This window comes from Aplidium turbinatum, chromosome 1, assembly GCF_918807975.1.
Source record: "Aplidium turbinatum chromosome 1, kaAplTurb1.1, whole genome shotgun sequence".
Taxonomy (NCBI): Eukaryota; Metazoa; Chordata; class Ascidiacea; order Aplousobranchia; family Polyclinidae; genus Aplidium; species Aplidium turbinatum.
This window is the reverse complement of record NC_137472.1, coordinates 62,848,257-62,863,581: the sequence shown is the minus strand read 5'-3', so window position 1 is coordinate 62,863,581 and position 15,325 is coordinate 62,848,257. Positions and strand designations below refer to the sequence as shown.

The 15,325-nt window shown below is 42.5% G+C and overlaps 3 protein-coding genes across 9 annotated transcripts in view; all 3 read left to right on the top strand.

Annotated features, from left to right (window-relative positions):
- Positions 1 to 6,542, top strand: LOC145777521 (uncharacterized). The gene is made up of 7 exons (XM_082588922.1): positions 1 to 91; positions 850 to 1,033; positions 4,295 to 4,394; positions 4,781 to 4,907; positions 5,431 to 5,577; positions 5,981 to 6,149; positions 6,483 to 6,542. Exons 1-7 carry the CDS (start codon positions 69 to 71, stop codon positions 6,540 to 6,542), a joined length of 810 nt encoding a protein of 269 aa, XP_082445048.1. The 5' UTR covers positions 1 to 68.
- Positions 1 to 15,325, top strand: part of LOC145774829 (uncharacterized) — a 395,287-nt gene that overhangs the window by 248,561 nt on the left and 131,401 nt on the right. The window lies entirely within an intron of this gene.
- LOC145765110 (uncharacterized) lies at positions 6,457 to 15,174 on the top strand. Of its 2 annotated transcripts, XM_082576903.1 has the most exons (3): positions 6,459 to 6,851; positions 13,406 to 13,513; positions 13,987 to 15,174. In XM_082576903.1, exons 1-3 carry the CDS (start codon positions 6,553 to 6,555, stop codon positions 14,273 to 14,275), a joined length of 696 nt encoding a protein of 231 aa, XP_082433029.1. In that variant the 5' UTR covers positions 6,459 to 6,552; the 3' UTR covers positions 14,276 to 15,174. The 2 variants fall into 2 exon arrangements, with proteins under 2 accessions (XP_082433105.1, XP_082433029.1); XM_082576979.1 differs by lacking the exon at positions 13,406 to 13,513 and having other exon boundaries at positions 6,457 to 6,851.

Below are 15,325 nucleotides of genomic sequence, written 5' to 3'. Positions count from 1 at the left end.
CTGTTGCCTAAAACGGGAAAAAGCGAGCAGAAGATCAAATTAAAGTCCTGGAGGAGCTCTTTGAAGAGATGAAGAATTCAACAGTTAACAAGTAAGATGGATGTGCATTAAACTTGTGTATGAATTTTGTAATTTTCAATATTTTTGAGTAGCTCATTGCTTGGACCCTTCCAAGCTAATCTGTTCAATATGAAGATCATGCTTCGTTAGTTAATTCCTCGCAATAAGAAATGCACAACACAAAAGTTATGTAGAGCAATTAAATATTACAAGTATACCAAAACTTTATCATTCTTAAGTTGTTTTATTTGAACTTCACAATCAGCAGTTGTAGCTTACATCAGTTCAGTAGCCGAGTGGATATTCCCTTCGGCTGTAGTGCTGGTAGGCCTCAGATCGATTCCAGGTCGGGTTATACAAAAAACTTTAAAAAACGGTACCGATTGTATTCTTTCTTGCATAACGCAGTAAGAATAAATGAGTAATAATGTGATGACATTCTAAATCTTATACAAAATTAAAAATTAGCCGGTCGCAAGTAAGACCTAAGCGATTGTAAGTTTAGTTTATTTGTCATAACTTTATTATTAGTTGCAGCTTACTTCGACATGGTACGGTTCCCATTTAAAGCGATTTTGTTAACGTTGCACTTGTTAGTTTAGATAATTTTTTCTTTATTTTGTTGAAATGGAGTGAGATTTTTGTGACATGTCGAACTGCATTCATCATTTCAAACAAAAATGCGTTATTACTAAGACACTATTTTGGCGATAATTTTTTTTTGTAGAATTTAGTAGCTCATATGTATCATCAATATTTTTTGATAAGAAAATTAACTTTCAAAAGCAGATCACCAGAGAAAAGGCTAGATGAAAAATCCAGCGCCGATCTTCGAATCAAAGCCGCGAAGTTGGAAGCTGCAGAAGCGGAGAACGCGGTCCTCCAGATGCAACTTGTTGAGCTGGAATCGCTGAAGACATCTCACAGCACAATGATAGGAGCGCTGAAGAAGCAGCTGGAACGAAATGGAACAGTAAGTTGTCCGCTTCTCAATCATCTTCTTTCGTGTGAGACAGGATTGTTCAAATTTCAGGGCAGGTAATGGAAAACCAGGTGAGTGTAGCTTCGTCCAGTGCTGCTATACCATGCATTCCATTTGGTGCCTTGTAAATGGGACATTCAAGAATGGCATGGTCAATAGTTTATTCCTCTACGCCGTACTCGCAGCCGATAAGGAAAAAAGACTCCACTAGTACATATTGGGATGGGAGCGGCCGACTACTGTCCCAATTCTATTGAGCTTGACCGAAGTCGGCCAGGGCAGGTCCATACCAGGGGGGCGCGCCACCGAGAGAGGTATGAAACCCTGGAGTTTGTTATTCATGGCACACCATGCTGTTTTCCAAGTGTCTTCCATGCATTGTGCTGCACTGGTGGTATAATCACTGAATGGTTGCAATAACGCAAGGGCAGCTGATACAAAGGGGTGTCTTGACTTCAATTGCCAGGAAGATTCCTGAGATGGGACGCGGAGTTTTGCGTAGAGCAAGTGGTTAGGATCTTCTGTCCGGCGATCCATATGTTCCATATGGCGATCCATAGATTCTGTCCGGCGATATATATAATCTTCCGTTCGGCGGTGGTAGCCATTATATGGCTTCTCAACGTAGCAAATACATCGAACCTTTCTTAAGTCTTTGTGCAGCAGACACAAAGATTTTTTTTAACCAATTTCTGAACAATAAAATTACTGTCAAGCTTTAGGACATCATTTACATTTTTATACCAAAGACAGGCAAGACACAACAATAACACAGGGTTGAGCATTACAACAGTATATTACATATTTACAAATAGTTCAACATTCAAACGTTTTCGACTTAACTTAAGTCCTCATCAGGAATCTGTAAATAATTATAAACTACAATAAATTTCACTTCTTGACAGTGACTACCGTAACTAACTGACTAACTAAAAGCATCGAGAAACACGCACGATTAAAAGCACTGGAGTGGAAAACATACAGACAGACGAAAAATTACATTAAGAAAAGGCAACTGCATGACTAAGTTACAAACGAATTTGCACCACGGAGTACGTGATACAACTAGGCTAATAAATATTGAGGAGAATGGAGGCGCCACCGGCAAATAATTGTTTGTTTAGATTTGGATTGTAACGTTTGATTAACAACGCTTCCTGAATTTTTGTGTCAAATTGGGATTTGCCTTTGCGTAAAATTTTAAATGAGTCAGCAGAGAATTTTTGATCTGTGCAAAAAGAACAATCCATGATATGGTCCTTGATGGCACTTTTCTTTAAGTCTCTAAAGTTCAGATGCTCCCGTACTCTCGTGGTCAAATGTCTGGTGGACATACCGATGTACGTCAATGTCGAATCACACGGACATGTAAAACAATATACGACATTTGAGCAGAGAGACGAAGGCGTCTGGGACTTTAGTTGAAAATACGAACTAATTTTAAATGTTTTATAAACAGGAAAAACGTCCACATCAAATTTAGTTTTCATAAACTGTCCGATTTTACGAGCAAACGTTTTGGATTCTTTTCCCACAAACGGAATGGACAAGCAATGCTTCACATTTAACTCATTTTCAGCCTTTTCTTTTTGGTTGGAATTCTCAGAGATAAAACGATTCAATATTTTCTCAAAGTACAATTTTGGATAACCATTATTATAAAACATTTGTTTCAATTTCTCTATTTCAATATTAAAAAGAGCATCATTGCAGCAAATCATTTTAGCCCGAGCTAATAGGCACAAGATCAAACCAGACTTCCATTTCAATGGGCATAATGCATCAAAGTTCAAAAACAAACCAGTATGAGTTGGTTTGCGCCAAACCCAAGTATCAAATCCAGTGGCATTAATTTTAATTTCAACGTCCAAAAAAGGAAGGGTTTCACGTGCTTTTTCGATTGTAAATTTAATGTTTTTATGTTGAGAGTTCAGCATATCTAAAAAGGTTTCACATGAGGTTTCTTTATTGAATACCGCAAAAATGTCATCAATGTAACGTAAGAACAACTTCGGGTGAAATGCTAGATGTTTTTCAAATAATTTTGTTTCCAAATGTGCCAGAAAAAAATTAGCAATAGTAGGGCCCAATGGAGATCCCATGGCCACACCGTCAATTTGTTTAAACAATTGGTTTTTATACATAAATATGCCTTCGGTAGCTGATTCGGCATTGACGTACATCGGTATGTCCACCAGACATTTGACCACGAGAGTACGGGAGCATCTGAACTTTAGAGACTTAAAGAAAAGTGCCATCAAGGACCATATCATGGATTGTTCTTTTTGCACAGATCAAAAATTCTCTGCTGACTCATTTAAAATTTTACGCAAAGGCAAATCCCAATTTGACACAAAAATTCAGGAAGCGTTGTTAATCAAACGTTACAATCCAAATCTAAACAAACAATTATTTGCCGGTGGCGCCTCCATTCTCCTCAATATTTATTAGCCTAGTTGTATCACGTACTCCGTGGTGCAAATTCGTTTGTAACTTAGTCATGCAGTTGCCTTTTCTTAATGTAATTTTTCGTCTGTCTGTATGTTTTCCACTCCAGTGCTTTTAATCCTGCGTGTTTCTCGATGCTTTTAGTTAGTCAGTTAGTTACGGTAGTCACTGTCAAGAAGTGAAATTTATTGTAGTTTATAATTATTTACAGATTCCTGATGAGGACTTAAGTTAAGTCGAAAACGTTTGAATGTTGAACTATTTGTAAATATGTAATATACTGTTGTAATGCTCAACCCTGTGTTATTGTTGTGTCTTGCCTGTCTTTGGTATAAAAAAGCAAACTCTCTCCCGAAACTATATTATCATTTACATTTGATGAACAATCTGAAGTTAAGTGTTTTGCGGAATGACTTCATTTTCAATCGCACAATTGGCAAGAAATACCTTGCTAAAAATTTCAATAAATTAACCATAAAAACCTGAAGGCTTTCCTGTAGCCCATTGATTATATTGATTCTTCAAAATGATTGATGCAAGAAGATTCTTTGCAACATGAGTATACAATAATTACGAAGAGGCTAAAACTAAAGCATAATTTATTTTTGCATGCCGACAATTCCTGTTCTTCACTTAAATTGAATACTTTAAAAGTTTAAGCAATAAGCACGTAAATATTATTAACTATTAGCTTTAACGCAATTAACTTTAACTTACTATTAACTTTGATGCATTAAGAGCTTAAATACTTTCCTCCGATATAATTTCACTCCTGATATTCTTCTGCCATAATGTTTTATTTAGAGTTCCGGTGACAGCGACAGTTCCGGGTCGGGAAACTCTCTTAATGCGGCTACGAAGGAAATTAAATCATTGAAGCGTGACTTACAACGAGCTATCGAAGGTGATTTGTGATGGATCGATGTTGCGAACAAGCATCCTTCGTTACTTTCAACATTATAATGCGTTTGTACAAAATAGAATGTCTTTTATGTTGTTGACATGTTGGTTAACGTTTCTTCTTCATCGTTACTGCATCATTTCTCCAGCTTCACCGGAACAATTTATTTTGGTCCCGAGATGGTCTCATGATGACGGGTTGATTGCAATGCTGCATAGTGTGGACGATTTCCATATGCGCATAACTACACATGGTGTTCCATGTGTAGTTATGTTTGAAAGTTAGACTGGGTTGAATATCATTGGAGTAAACAATGGTGTGGAGAATTGATAGAGGAATGCCAATCCACAGTGATCGAGCGATTGAGCAAATAATTCAATGTTGCTTAGAAATTGGAATTAAAGAAAAACACATCAGTGATCTGAAGAAGAAATTCGTCGATAGTCAGCGACTCGAGCAGAAAGCTCGACAGGAAAGAGATGAATTGCAAGGGAAAGCTATCATCATGGAGTCATTGTGAGTAACAAACTAAATAGCAACAAAGTCCAAGTGAAATAAATTGAAGAGATTTTCCAATAAAGAGCATTGAGCAAATTATATAACACGTTCCTTTTGTTCAAATATTGGTTTACAAATTACGCCACTTGTCTTTTATCGCTTTAAGAAACATGAAAATGTGTGAATTACTTTTGTGATAATAGAAGCTGAAGATAAATCCGGAACAACTGCCTTAATTTTGGTAAACCTAATATCCGCCATTGTGTCAAAAATGACTATTTTGCATTTTTCTACGTTTAAAGGCTTCATGTATTTCCTGACAAAAATTTGTGCCCCTATGTAGTATGGTTTTTGAGATAATTGGTGTGTAAAAACTAACATATTAAATAAATAAACCTAACATAACAAACACAAAAAGTCGTTTATCTCGAAAACTTGAAAATGGCGGATATTAGGTTCTGACAAATCAGAGCTGTAAGCTTTAGGTTTTTACGTTGCCGTCAAAGTTTCATCAGATTTTTGACAAAACTTTGTTTTCTAGAAACGATTCCAGCCAAGATTTATTAAAGGAGCTTGATGAGATGCGAGAGGAAAAGTGCAACCTTGAAAAGCAGCTCAGCAACTTCCTGACGACCAAGACAAGTCAAACTCCACCGACTACGCTTTCGTTGCCTGAAGATCTTGACAGGTAATCTAGCAACACTATAGCCTACTATTAAATGCTTTAATATTGATTGATTAAAACCATAATAAACCGCATCCTTGATTCTTCTGAAACACGTTACTGCTGAAGCTTCTTTCACAGAAAAATATTTCTAAGTTGTAGAAATTCTTCTTTGTTGTGAGCGCAAAATTGAGTGGTGTTACACCCCCTAACATAATTATGCTTGTTCTAATTTTACATTTGTAAAATTAGAAAAGTAATTCTACATGATCTTGTTCCACCAATTACACAGTCGCATATTTTGTAGCTGGAAACAGAACTTTTCTTTAGAAAGTATTTTAGTTCTAACTAAGATGCTCTTATGAGAAAGTAGAGCATGAGATGGAAGATTATAAATTTTAAACATAATCTTCAGAATGTTTTACAGAGAGTTGGAAAACCAGTACCGCACAGTATGTGAACGCAACAAATGGCTGGAAACAAGGATTGCAACTTTACAACGCGAAATCGAGCTCATCCGAGACCAGAACACATTGTTGCAAGAACAACGGAATAATGCGGAGCGCGAGGCGGCTAAGCTGCAGGATGAGCTGAAGGTTGTGAAAGAATATAACTTACCGCAGCAAAAAAATATTCTTTCTACGATATGAAAATAATTTAGTGTAATCAATGCAGACATTAATTCTTTCCGCTTTGCTACTCCAATGACATTGGAAACCCATAGAAGGCGTAGGGAGGGCTTTTGTTTCCGAGCAACTGCAGTCTAACCCGTGTCAGTATATATTGTCATAAAAGTCAAATAGATAATTTATTTCACTAATTATACAATCTTACTATGCGGTTCATCGTAGAACAAGTCTGAGAGGATTTTAGTTTTTACCATATGTCAACAATCACAAATATCAACGGTATATCATCTTACCTTGTAGATCATCTTCCGGAGGAATCCCAAAAGTTTCACGAAGCACCTCAGAGTCCCAAAAGTCTAATAACGTCCTTATGATGCCTCTCTCTCCTACGCTCACGTACGTCACCGCGATTGATGACGTCACGGACCCATACACTCCATCGACGGGGAAGCGTTCGCGGTCACGGGACGATCAGTTGTCTCCTACGCGAGTCAGCTTCGATGAGAACTCGGACCACGAGTTGCACACCCCATCATCGAGAGGAAGATCAAGAAGTGAAGGATCATCTCCTAGACGTGGAACTGATGAAGATCACGACGGTGCGTTCTATGCAGAAGATTATCTTCCTGAGGATCACCATCAAGCCTCCATTAGATCTCCAATAGAAAGGTTTGAACAACTTTAAACTTTTTCGTTTGCAGTAAAAATTCTATGCGCGTGACATGAATGACCTCAAGTTAGCTTTTGCCAGCAGCTCAATAATGATCTAATTTTGTAAATGTACAAACAAACTACAACATCACGCAACAATGTAAGCGGCATTTACGCGCGCTGCTGGCCAAACATGTTTAGGAAAGCTCGCTATTGCATGAAATACGTCCTGTCACTTCCGTTCGTCGTAGGCTCCCTCGGGAGCTATGCTCCGTTGAGCTCTCGGGCTTTGGCGGCCTTGGGTGTTCCTGCTCGTGGGGTAGCAGAGGTGGCTAGAAAAGAGGCTTCCCTTTCAATCGAAGGTTCCCTCCGTGTCTGGAAAGCTTGGAACGCCGGGCTCACTCGTGGAGGGGCTACGTCATAGAAAAGACGATTCCAGCGATCAGAAGCTCAATTCCCCAACAGCAGAAGCTCTGCAGTAAGCATCCGAGCGCGCAAGACAGCAAAACACCTCAAAACCCGCCAGTAATTGTGTGACGTCATGTTAAATCCATTGTTTCATTATCAATTTATCTGTAAACAATTGTCGTTTCATCAGCATGCTGCAGCTCAATGAAGAATACAATCATCATCAATAAAATAAAATAGCAATATATGAATTAAGTATATATTGCATATCGTGAATGGACTCATATCATCTATCAATGACGTAATATCATTAACAACACTGGATCTGTATTTTCATATTTCAATATTTTAGAATATCTGTCACGATTTCTTTCTATCTCTTACCAGGAAAGAGACTTGGAAAGGTTCAATGACGTAGTTTAATGGGTATAACCGAAAACAGTCAATTAAATGTCGTATAGTTCTACTAGTGAAATGATAATCTAACTTCTTGAAGGACTTTAATAAACGGCTTCTCTTCTAACTCTAATTTCGAGCACAATTTATATCAGCACCAATTCTCATCTACTTGTATTCAATTACTTCAAGTCTCAATCACCAATAATTTCTGCACCAACTACCAATCCACAACTCATAACACAACTCTCATAATCAACTCATAATAATTCACATCATCAACTCAATAATAATCTCAGAATAATCATTACGCAAATTACACCACTATTTATAGAAGATTTCTCGGTATAGTAACTTCGAGAAGGTTACGTAATGTCACACCACTCATTGTTCTGTCAAGTTGAATTAAATGTAAACAAGCAGAAGCTCAAAGAAGTTTAAAGAATATCACGTGGTGTAGAAGATTCTTACATAATAAATATTTCGCAATCGGACATTTACTGATAAACAACCTTATGACGTCATGACAAACGACGCTCAGAAATCATGAAAAACAACAGAACCTTCCAAAATTGCATACTTACAGATGATTCTAGAAATACGTTACATAATACAGATTTCTCATTCAAAGGTTACTTCAGGTCATAACCGATAATAACACATCGCACCAGAATTCTACAACCAAAACAACACGCTCGTTGAAGATAAAAAGCAAGCCATCGCGAGGCATTGCACGTTGATTGTGACAATATCACACACTACCTTCTCCCGATATGCTGCTCTTTCCCGCTCGGATCAACCTCGCGTTGCTTTTAACTCATCGATAAACATGATTTCCCAATCAACTCGATGCAACCTCCAAAGTTTCATCCCACTATTCTATATGTTTTCCTGGTATCGTAGCCTAGTCATATCTACGCTTCGATCGCTAGTCCCCCCGACCCATCTGGGCGAACCTGCCTCAACGTCTGGCCAGTGCACATCCGTGCTCGTTGGTTCAACGTCAACACTTTTCCAGTAAGTAAAGCATACAATATATTCCCACATACCTTATTTTTTTACACCAATTAATTGAGCCTTTGCTCTAGATTTTATATAAATTTTGTCTCCCACGAGTATTCAAATCGTCCTTGTAGCTAAGCTTCTCTTCCTCGTGGGAGACCCCAAAGTTTATCCGCTCTGCCTACGGGCAGACCGGGTATAGGAGTCAAACGTACCTGTGTTACGGTCACGTGATGGAGACGTGGGCGCTGCCTGGCTTTATAAAACCTCTGTCGCCCGGCCGTCGTCAGCTGACCTTTTTGCGTTTGCAGAAAGCTAAGCCCGTCTCCCTGGCCCGTTCCGCCATTCTAACTTTTGCGGACGAGTTGCACAAAATTCTTGATCCACACTTTCCTTACACAGGTACCTAGACTCCCCAGCCTGGCCCCCGCGACCTAAGCTGGTGGACTTCCCTTCCGGGTGCATCGCCACCCCATAATCACGCCGCTCCCCGCCTCCACGGGGCGTGGCAGGCGGTTCTTTAAAGTCTCTGACCTGGCTATGTTTATTGTGTTCTTCTCGCCGTGTCAATTATTTTGTACTCGTGCGTCGTTGATCAAAATAAAACAGTTCATCATCGAGTACGTTCCTCACAAATTGATAGCCTATATGTATTCTTTATGTTTGACTTTACTACAACCCGAAGAACCTCAACAGTCTGTTTCAATTTTTGTGAAATTATATCAGATCTTTTGAAAATCCCAACAAGATTGAAACAGATTGTTGCGTTGTTTTCTCCGTTGAGCTTTTTCGCGAAGAAGCCACTCTGTCTCTGGTTCGACGGGCACTGGATCCCAATCATCTTCTCCATTCTAAGATCTCTGCTCCCCCAGAAAGCACCTCCATCGATTGAAATCAAGAAACCCATTCGTGCCAGCCGCTCAACTTCTGATGGGGGGGAAGAACAAGCACCTTCTCGTGGTCCCTCCCGTCAGTACCATATCTTTGAGAAAAGATATGCGAAACGAAGCTTGTCACACTCGAGCAAACCAGGCCCAGGTTCAGCCCAGGGTGGATAGGGAAACGCCCTTCTCAGGGCGCGGCAGCTCCTCTGTCGAAAAGTACCGACGACCCACCGTACTGCAGCTGAACACCGAGGGCATTACTGCCAGCAAGCTCAGCATCATCGAGTATCTGGCCACAAAACATCAGGCCCTCGTTATTCTCCTCCAGGAGACCCACTGCACATCTGTGGATAAGTTGGTATTACCCAACTTCACACTCGCAGGCGCAACCATCAGCAGGAAACACGGCCTCGCCACGTTTGTCCATGAGCAACTGAGCTGGACGCCAATAGACCAGTCCAGTGCCCAGTCGGAGATAGAGTGGTTATGCATAGACATATCAGGCTATCACATCATCAATGTCTATAAGCCACCACCCTCACGCTTAACACCAACAGCCATCCCAGTGTTCCCCCAACCCAGCCTCTATGCTGGCGATTTTAATTGCCACCACGTCGACTGGGGCTACAACACCACCAACACCGACGGAGAAAGCCTGGCCTCATGGTCAGCCAATAACAACCTCACCCTACTGCACGATCCCAAGGGTGCAGCGAGCTTCTTCTCCGGACGCTGGAACACTGGTACAAACCCCGATCTGGCTTTCGCAAGTGATGACCCCGATAATTGCCAACCGGACAGACGTGTGCTAGAGAAGTTCCCCAGGTCCCAACATCGACCCTCGATTACCACGGCTCCAACGCTCATAATGCCTGTCCCGAGCAAGCCTGTTAATCGATGGAACTTCAGAATGGCTAACTGGGAGTACTACAGCCTCCTCACCAATGAAGCCACACAGTATCTCCCACCCCCTCACACCAACAACGTGGAAGAAGCCTACCAGGACTTTTGTGATGCAATAACATCAGCGGCAAAACAATCCATCTCCCGCGGCCGACGAAAGACCTACATACCGTGCTGGGACAAGGAGTGCGAAAGCCTCTACTCCGACTTCCTCCACGCCCCTCAGGGCAATGACACCAACAGCTCAGCCACAGCTCTGCTGGCAAGGCTGGACTCAAAGAGAAAGGAGCGCTGGACAGAAGCCGTTGAATCAATCGACTTCACGCACTCCAGCCGCATAGCATGGAGTACACTGAACAACCTAACTGGCAGATCACGTGCCTCTCGTCAACAATGTCCCGTTTCAGCAAATTCCATCGCCTCACAACTTGTGGAGAACGGGAAATACAAATCGAGAGACCGTGAATCCGATAGATCCGTCTTGCAAGAAATGACGGACCTCTGGAGGGTAACAACCCCAGACGGGGACAACATCTCGGGTGAGTTCACCCCGGAAGAATTTTCCGCCGCCCTCCAGCACATAAAGCCAGGTAAAGCCCCGGGCCCTGACCACCTATGCCCGGAGTTGATACTCCATGCTGCTGCCTCCTTAAAGTCCTGGTTAAAAGACTTCCTTTCCTGCTGTTTGCGCCACCTGAGAATTCCCAGAATCTGGAGAAGAGCCCTTGTGGTTGCAGTCCCTAAGCCGAAGAAGCCCCCAGGGGACCCGAAGAGTTACCGTCCAATCTCACTGCTCTGCATCCCCTTCAAGATCCTCGAGAGACTCATCTACGCCCGTGTCGAACCAATAATAGATCCGCAGCTCCCCCGTGAACAAGCTGGTTTCCGACACGGACGATCAACCGTAGATCAGGTCACACTTATGACCCAAGACATTGAGGACAGCTTCTCGGCTAAGAAGAAGGCTGGCGCCGTGTTTGTTGATCTCACGGCTGCCTATGACACCGTATGGCATAGCGGCCTTACCTGCAAGTTACTCCGTCTGCTCCCTGACAGACACATGGTCCATATGATGATGGAACTTGTGCAAAACCGCAGTTTTACCCTCACAACCGGTAGCGGTCGTCGAAGCAGACTACGCCGACTTAAAAACGGCGTCCCACAGGGCTCAGTCTTGGCTCCTCTCCTGTTCAACATATACACCTACGACTTGCCCCCCACCATCTCCAGGAAATATGCTTACGCAGACGACCTGGCACTCTTGCACTCAGCAGGAAACTGGCAGTCAGTGGAGAGGAACCTCAGCCAAGACATGCAAACACTATCAGCGTACCTCCAGAAATGGAAGCTACAGCTCAGCAAGTCAAAGACAGTGTCGGCGGCCTTCCACCTTAACAACCGGGAGGCACAGCGTGAGATAAACATCAAGATTGATGGGGAACGCCTGCCCTACTGTGCCGAACCTACATACCTCGGCATAACCCTGGACAGGTCACTCACGTACCGCCGGCACTTGAAGTCACTGCGCAAAAAACTATCTACACGCGTCGCACTTTTGAGGCGACTGGCGGGTTCCGGCTGGGGAGCTGGTGCTAAAACTCTTCGTACAGCTACCCTAGCCCTTGTTCATTCCACCGCTGAGTACTGCGCGCCGGTCTGGTGTCGTAGTTCTCACACCCACCAGATTGATACCGCCATCAACGATGCACTGCGTACTGTGACTGGATGCCTGCGTCCCACTCCAAGGACTGTCTACCCATCCTAGCAGGCATCCAACCCGCTGAGCTACGCCGTAAAGGAGCCACGATTTCTCTCGCTCGCCGCGCTTTGGACCCCGACCATCTCCTCCATGCAACACTCAAGAGACCACCACCTATAAAGCAGCGGTTGAAATCAAGACGCCCCTTTGTGCCTGCCGCACAACAACTCCTTAAGAACGCAGAAGAACTTGGTTTAAGTGCGGCACACTGGACGAACCACATGTGGAACACGGAGTGGCAAAATCACACCTCCACGCTCTGTGACTTCATACCCGACGCCGATCCCCGTCCACCAGGGATGTCCCTCGCAAGGCTTGCGTGGGTCAGGCTTAACCGCCTGCGAACTGGCGTCGGCCGCTTTCGTTCGAACATGCACAAGTGGGGCCTGGCTCCTTCATCAGAATGCGAGTGTGGTGCTACGGAACAGACCGCAGACCATGTCATCCACCACTGCCTAATCCACCGGCCTCCACACGGTGCGCATGGTCTGAGAATCCTGGACGACGAGACTGCTGAGTGGCTGAAGATTTCCTGCCCTCCAATCTAGCCTGGAAACATCGCTCGCTCATACGCCATCATCATCATCAACTTCTGATCAACGAAGCTGATGGACAAAACATCTCCGCGGCTAATTTGGGCGGACCATAAATGGAAGTCAAACACAACCAGACTCCGTTTGTTCACCCCCGATGCCGACATGGCTTAGTGGCATGGTTCCACTCGTCCCACTGGCCTGGCATTACAAAGACAGGCGTTGGTGCGCCTCAACCGTCTCCGAAAGGGCGTCGGGATTTTCCTCTCAACCATACACTAATGGGGAATGACTTCTTTATCTACTTGTGAATGTGGTGCTGCGGAACAGATCACATCAACGATTGTACCATCTTCAAGCTACCTAATGGTGTGGTAGCTGGTAGGTCTAGCCTACATGTCTTGAATGATGAAATAAAAGACTGGCTGCTCTCTAGTAGCCTTCCAGCTTAGTCCGGAAACATCGTGAATCTGGAGTGGTAAAAGGATAAACTCTCGGCCCCAGAGGCTCACACGACGACGAGCACTATTTTTGTTCTGTTGACAACATTTATTGTAGCCTGTAAATATATTTAGATACCGGTAGTTATTTTACAGTGTTTCTATTTTTGTTTCTACGTAGCCTACCATACTTAAATGTTGTTTAACGTTACAAATAAACTAAATGAAATGTATTTTCCACGTTTAGAATTTCCAAAGCTCCTTCTCCTGACGACCATGAGCCCCATCCTGAAGAGTTAGGAAACTTACCTACTCCCACTTCAAGCCCATCTCTCCCCTCCCCATCTTCAGCAGGGTAACACTTTTAAATAAATTATTAATATTTTTTCTTTCAAAGCATTATTCAAACCAAAAGAGTCAATTGGATTGCCAAACAGCGGTATCGGGGTGGACCATATTTAAAGCGTTCGCCCCGTTAGCTCAGTGGTTACGCGCCGGGCTCAAGATCACGCGGTGCTGGTTCGACTTTCGGGGTGTGCGTTTGAGCAACGCATTTCAGGACTGTTCTCCATTCAGCGGCACCTAATGAATGGAATAATTTCTCGGTAACAACACTTCAACAATCGGAATACTTCACTCTTTCAATCTCGGTAACCAGCCCTGCGTCAAGAGTCTCTACAAGTATGCGAACAAGTACCAGGAATAACCTATCAAGGCTTTGTCAGTCCGAGGATAAAGATTCAAAACTAAACCAACCAAAACCAAAGCGGCTTATCTTAGTATTAGAGCTAGTATTCTTGAACTTATTGCCTTTATAAAACTCCGCAGAAGACGAGGTTTGCCAACATTAGTAGTTCGCTCGAGCGAAGACTCCGATGATTTAGAAGAACAATCTTCGATGTCAGGGTCAGAAGACAAAGCGACGGTTAGCGAGAATCGGAGCGGCTATCCCAGGCCAATGCGTGCAGTCGCCCCCGAAAAAAGCAGTTTTTCATCGAAACTATCCTTTAAAAGCAGTTCGCATCCACAGCGGCCAAGGTCTCAACCAACCTTCAAAGATATGGACACTTCTTTAGCTGCTCATTCGAGCAAGAAAAAACGGTCCAGCCTGGTATAGGCATAAAATGGTGATACCATGGGAGATAATCTTGATTCCATATGTACAACGAGACTGTTCGTCAGGAATAAAATTACGTTTTTTTTACGTTCTTTTTATAGCTAACAGGCTGAGCTTCCGCAAGATGCTGAAAATATGTTGATTACCATTTTTTTTCTTGCTTATTGTTTTCAAAATCTTGTGGCAGCCTAACATAAAATCACGAAAAGAAAGTAAAGATTTCTCGGCAACAATGTCACAGTGATATCATTGTATCAGATGATTATTTCAATCGCTGCAGTATTGCAAGTCTAGTTATGAAACCAGTGTAGCTCCAATGCATGCGAGATCGTTGTTTTCTAAATAACTTGCCACCTATTTGTTCAGTTGTCATCGAACCCACACATCGAGCGACTGTTTCATATGGTGATCATTAGAATGACTCTGAAGTTTGTTTTATTAATTGAAAGCCTCGATCTTTCAATAGCGATGGAAGGTTCGAGCTTGTTGCTGGCCGAAGCTTCATCAGATTCGAGTTGGTAGCTGACCTCACAGTGACGTCACAATGCAACCACTACAATAATAGAATGTACGAAAGTAACATACAAGGATAGGTTAACGATTGTTTACTTAATCGGACTCCCACTGAAAGCTACAAGTGGAAAAGAACTAATTTGCTCTGATCAACGTCAGGAAAATACGGTTATAGGCAAATTGTTCGTAAGCAATTGTTCGTAAAGCAATTGTTCGTAAACTGTTTTTCGTAAAATGAAATCCGTAAAACAATTCTTCATAAAGCATTTCTTCGTATACATCAAATTTTAACTGCATGCACGAAAAAATGCTTTAGGAAGAATTGTTTTACGAAGAATTAATTTTACGAACAATTTGTCGGACACCGGAAAATACTCGGCGCAACTACCTACTAGTGATGGCGCGGGCAGGAAAAATGCTTTACGAACAATTGTTTTACGAACAATTGCTTACAAACAATTGCTTTACGAACAATTGCTTACGAACAATTTGTCGGACACCGGAAAATACTCGGCGCAACTACCTACATAGTAAAAT

Bases quoted from the DNA above. Each gene is read 5' to 3' on its own strand.
- LOC145777521 (XM_082588922.1), top strand. From the start codon at position 69: ATGAAGAATTCAACAGTTAACAA. The intron at 1,034-4,294 runs GTAAGTTGTCCG...TGTTTTATTTAG, and splicing joins AGCTGGAACGAAATGGAACA to AGTTCCGGTGACAGCGACAG. The intron at 4,908-5,430 runs GTGAGTAACAAA...TTTGTTTTCTAG, and splicing joins GCTATCATCATGGAGTCATT to AAACGATTCCAGCCAAGATT.
- LOC145765110 (XM_082576903.1), top strand. From the start codon at position 6,553: ATGATGCCTCTCTCTCCTACGCTCACGTACGTCACCGCGATTGATGAC. The intron at 6,852-13,405 runs GTTTGAACAACT...TTCCACGTTTAG, and splicing joins ATTAGATCTCCAATAGAAAG to AATTTCCAAAGCTCCTTCTC. The intron at 13,514-13,986 runs GTAACACTTTTA...AAAACTCCGCAG, and splicing joins CCCTCCCCATCTTCAGCAGG to AAGACGAGGTTTGCCAACAT.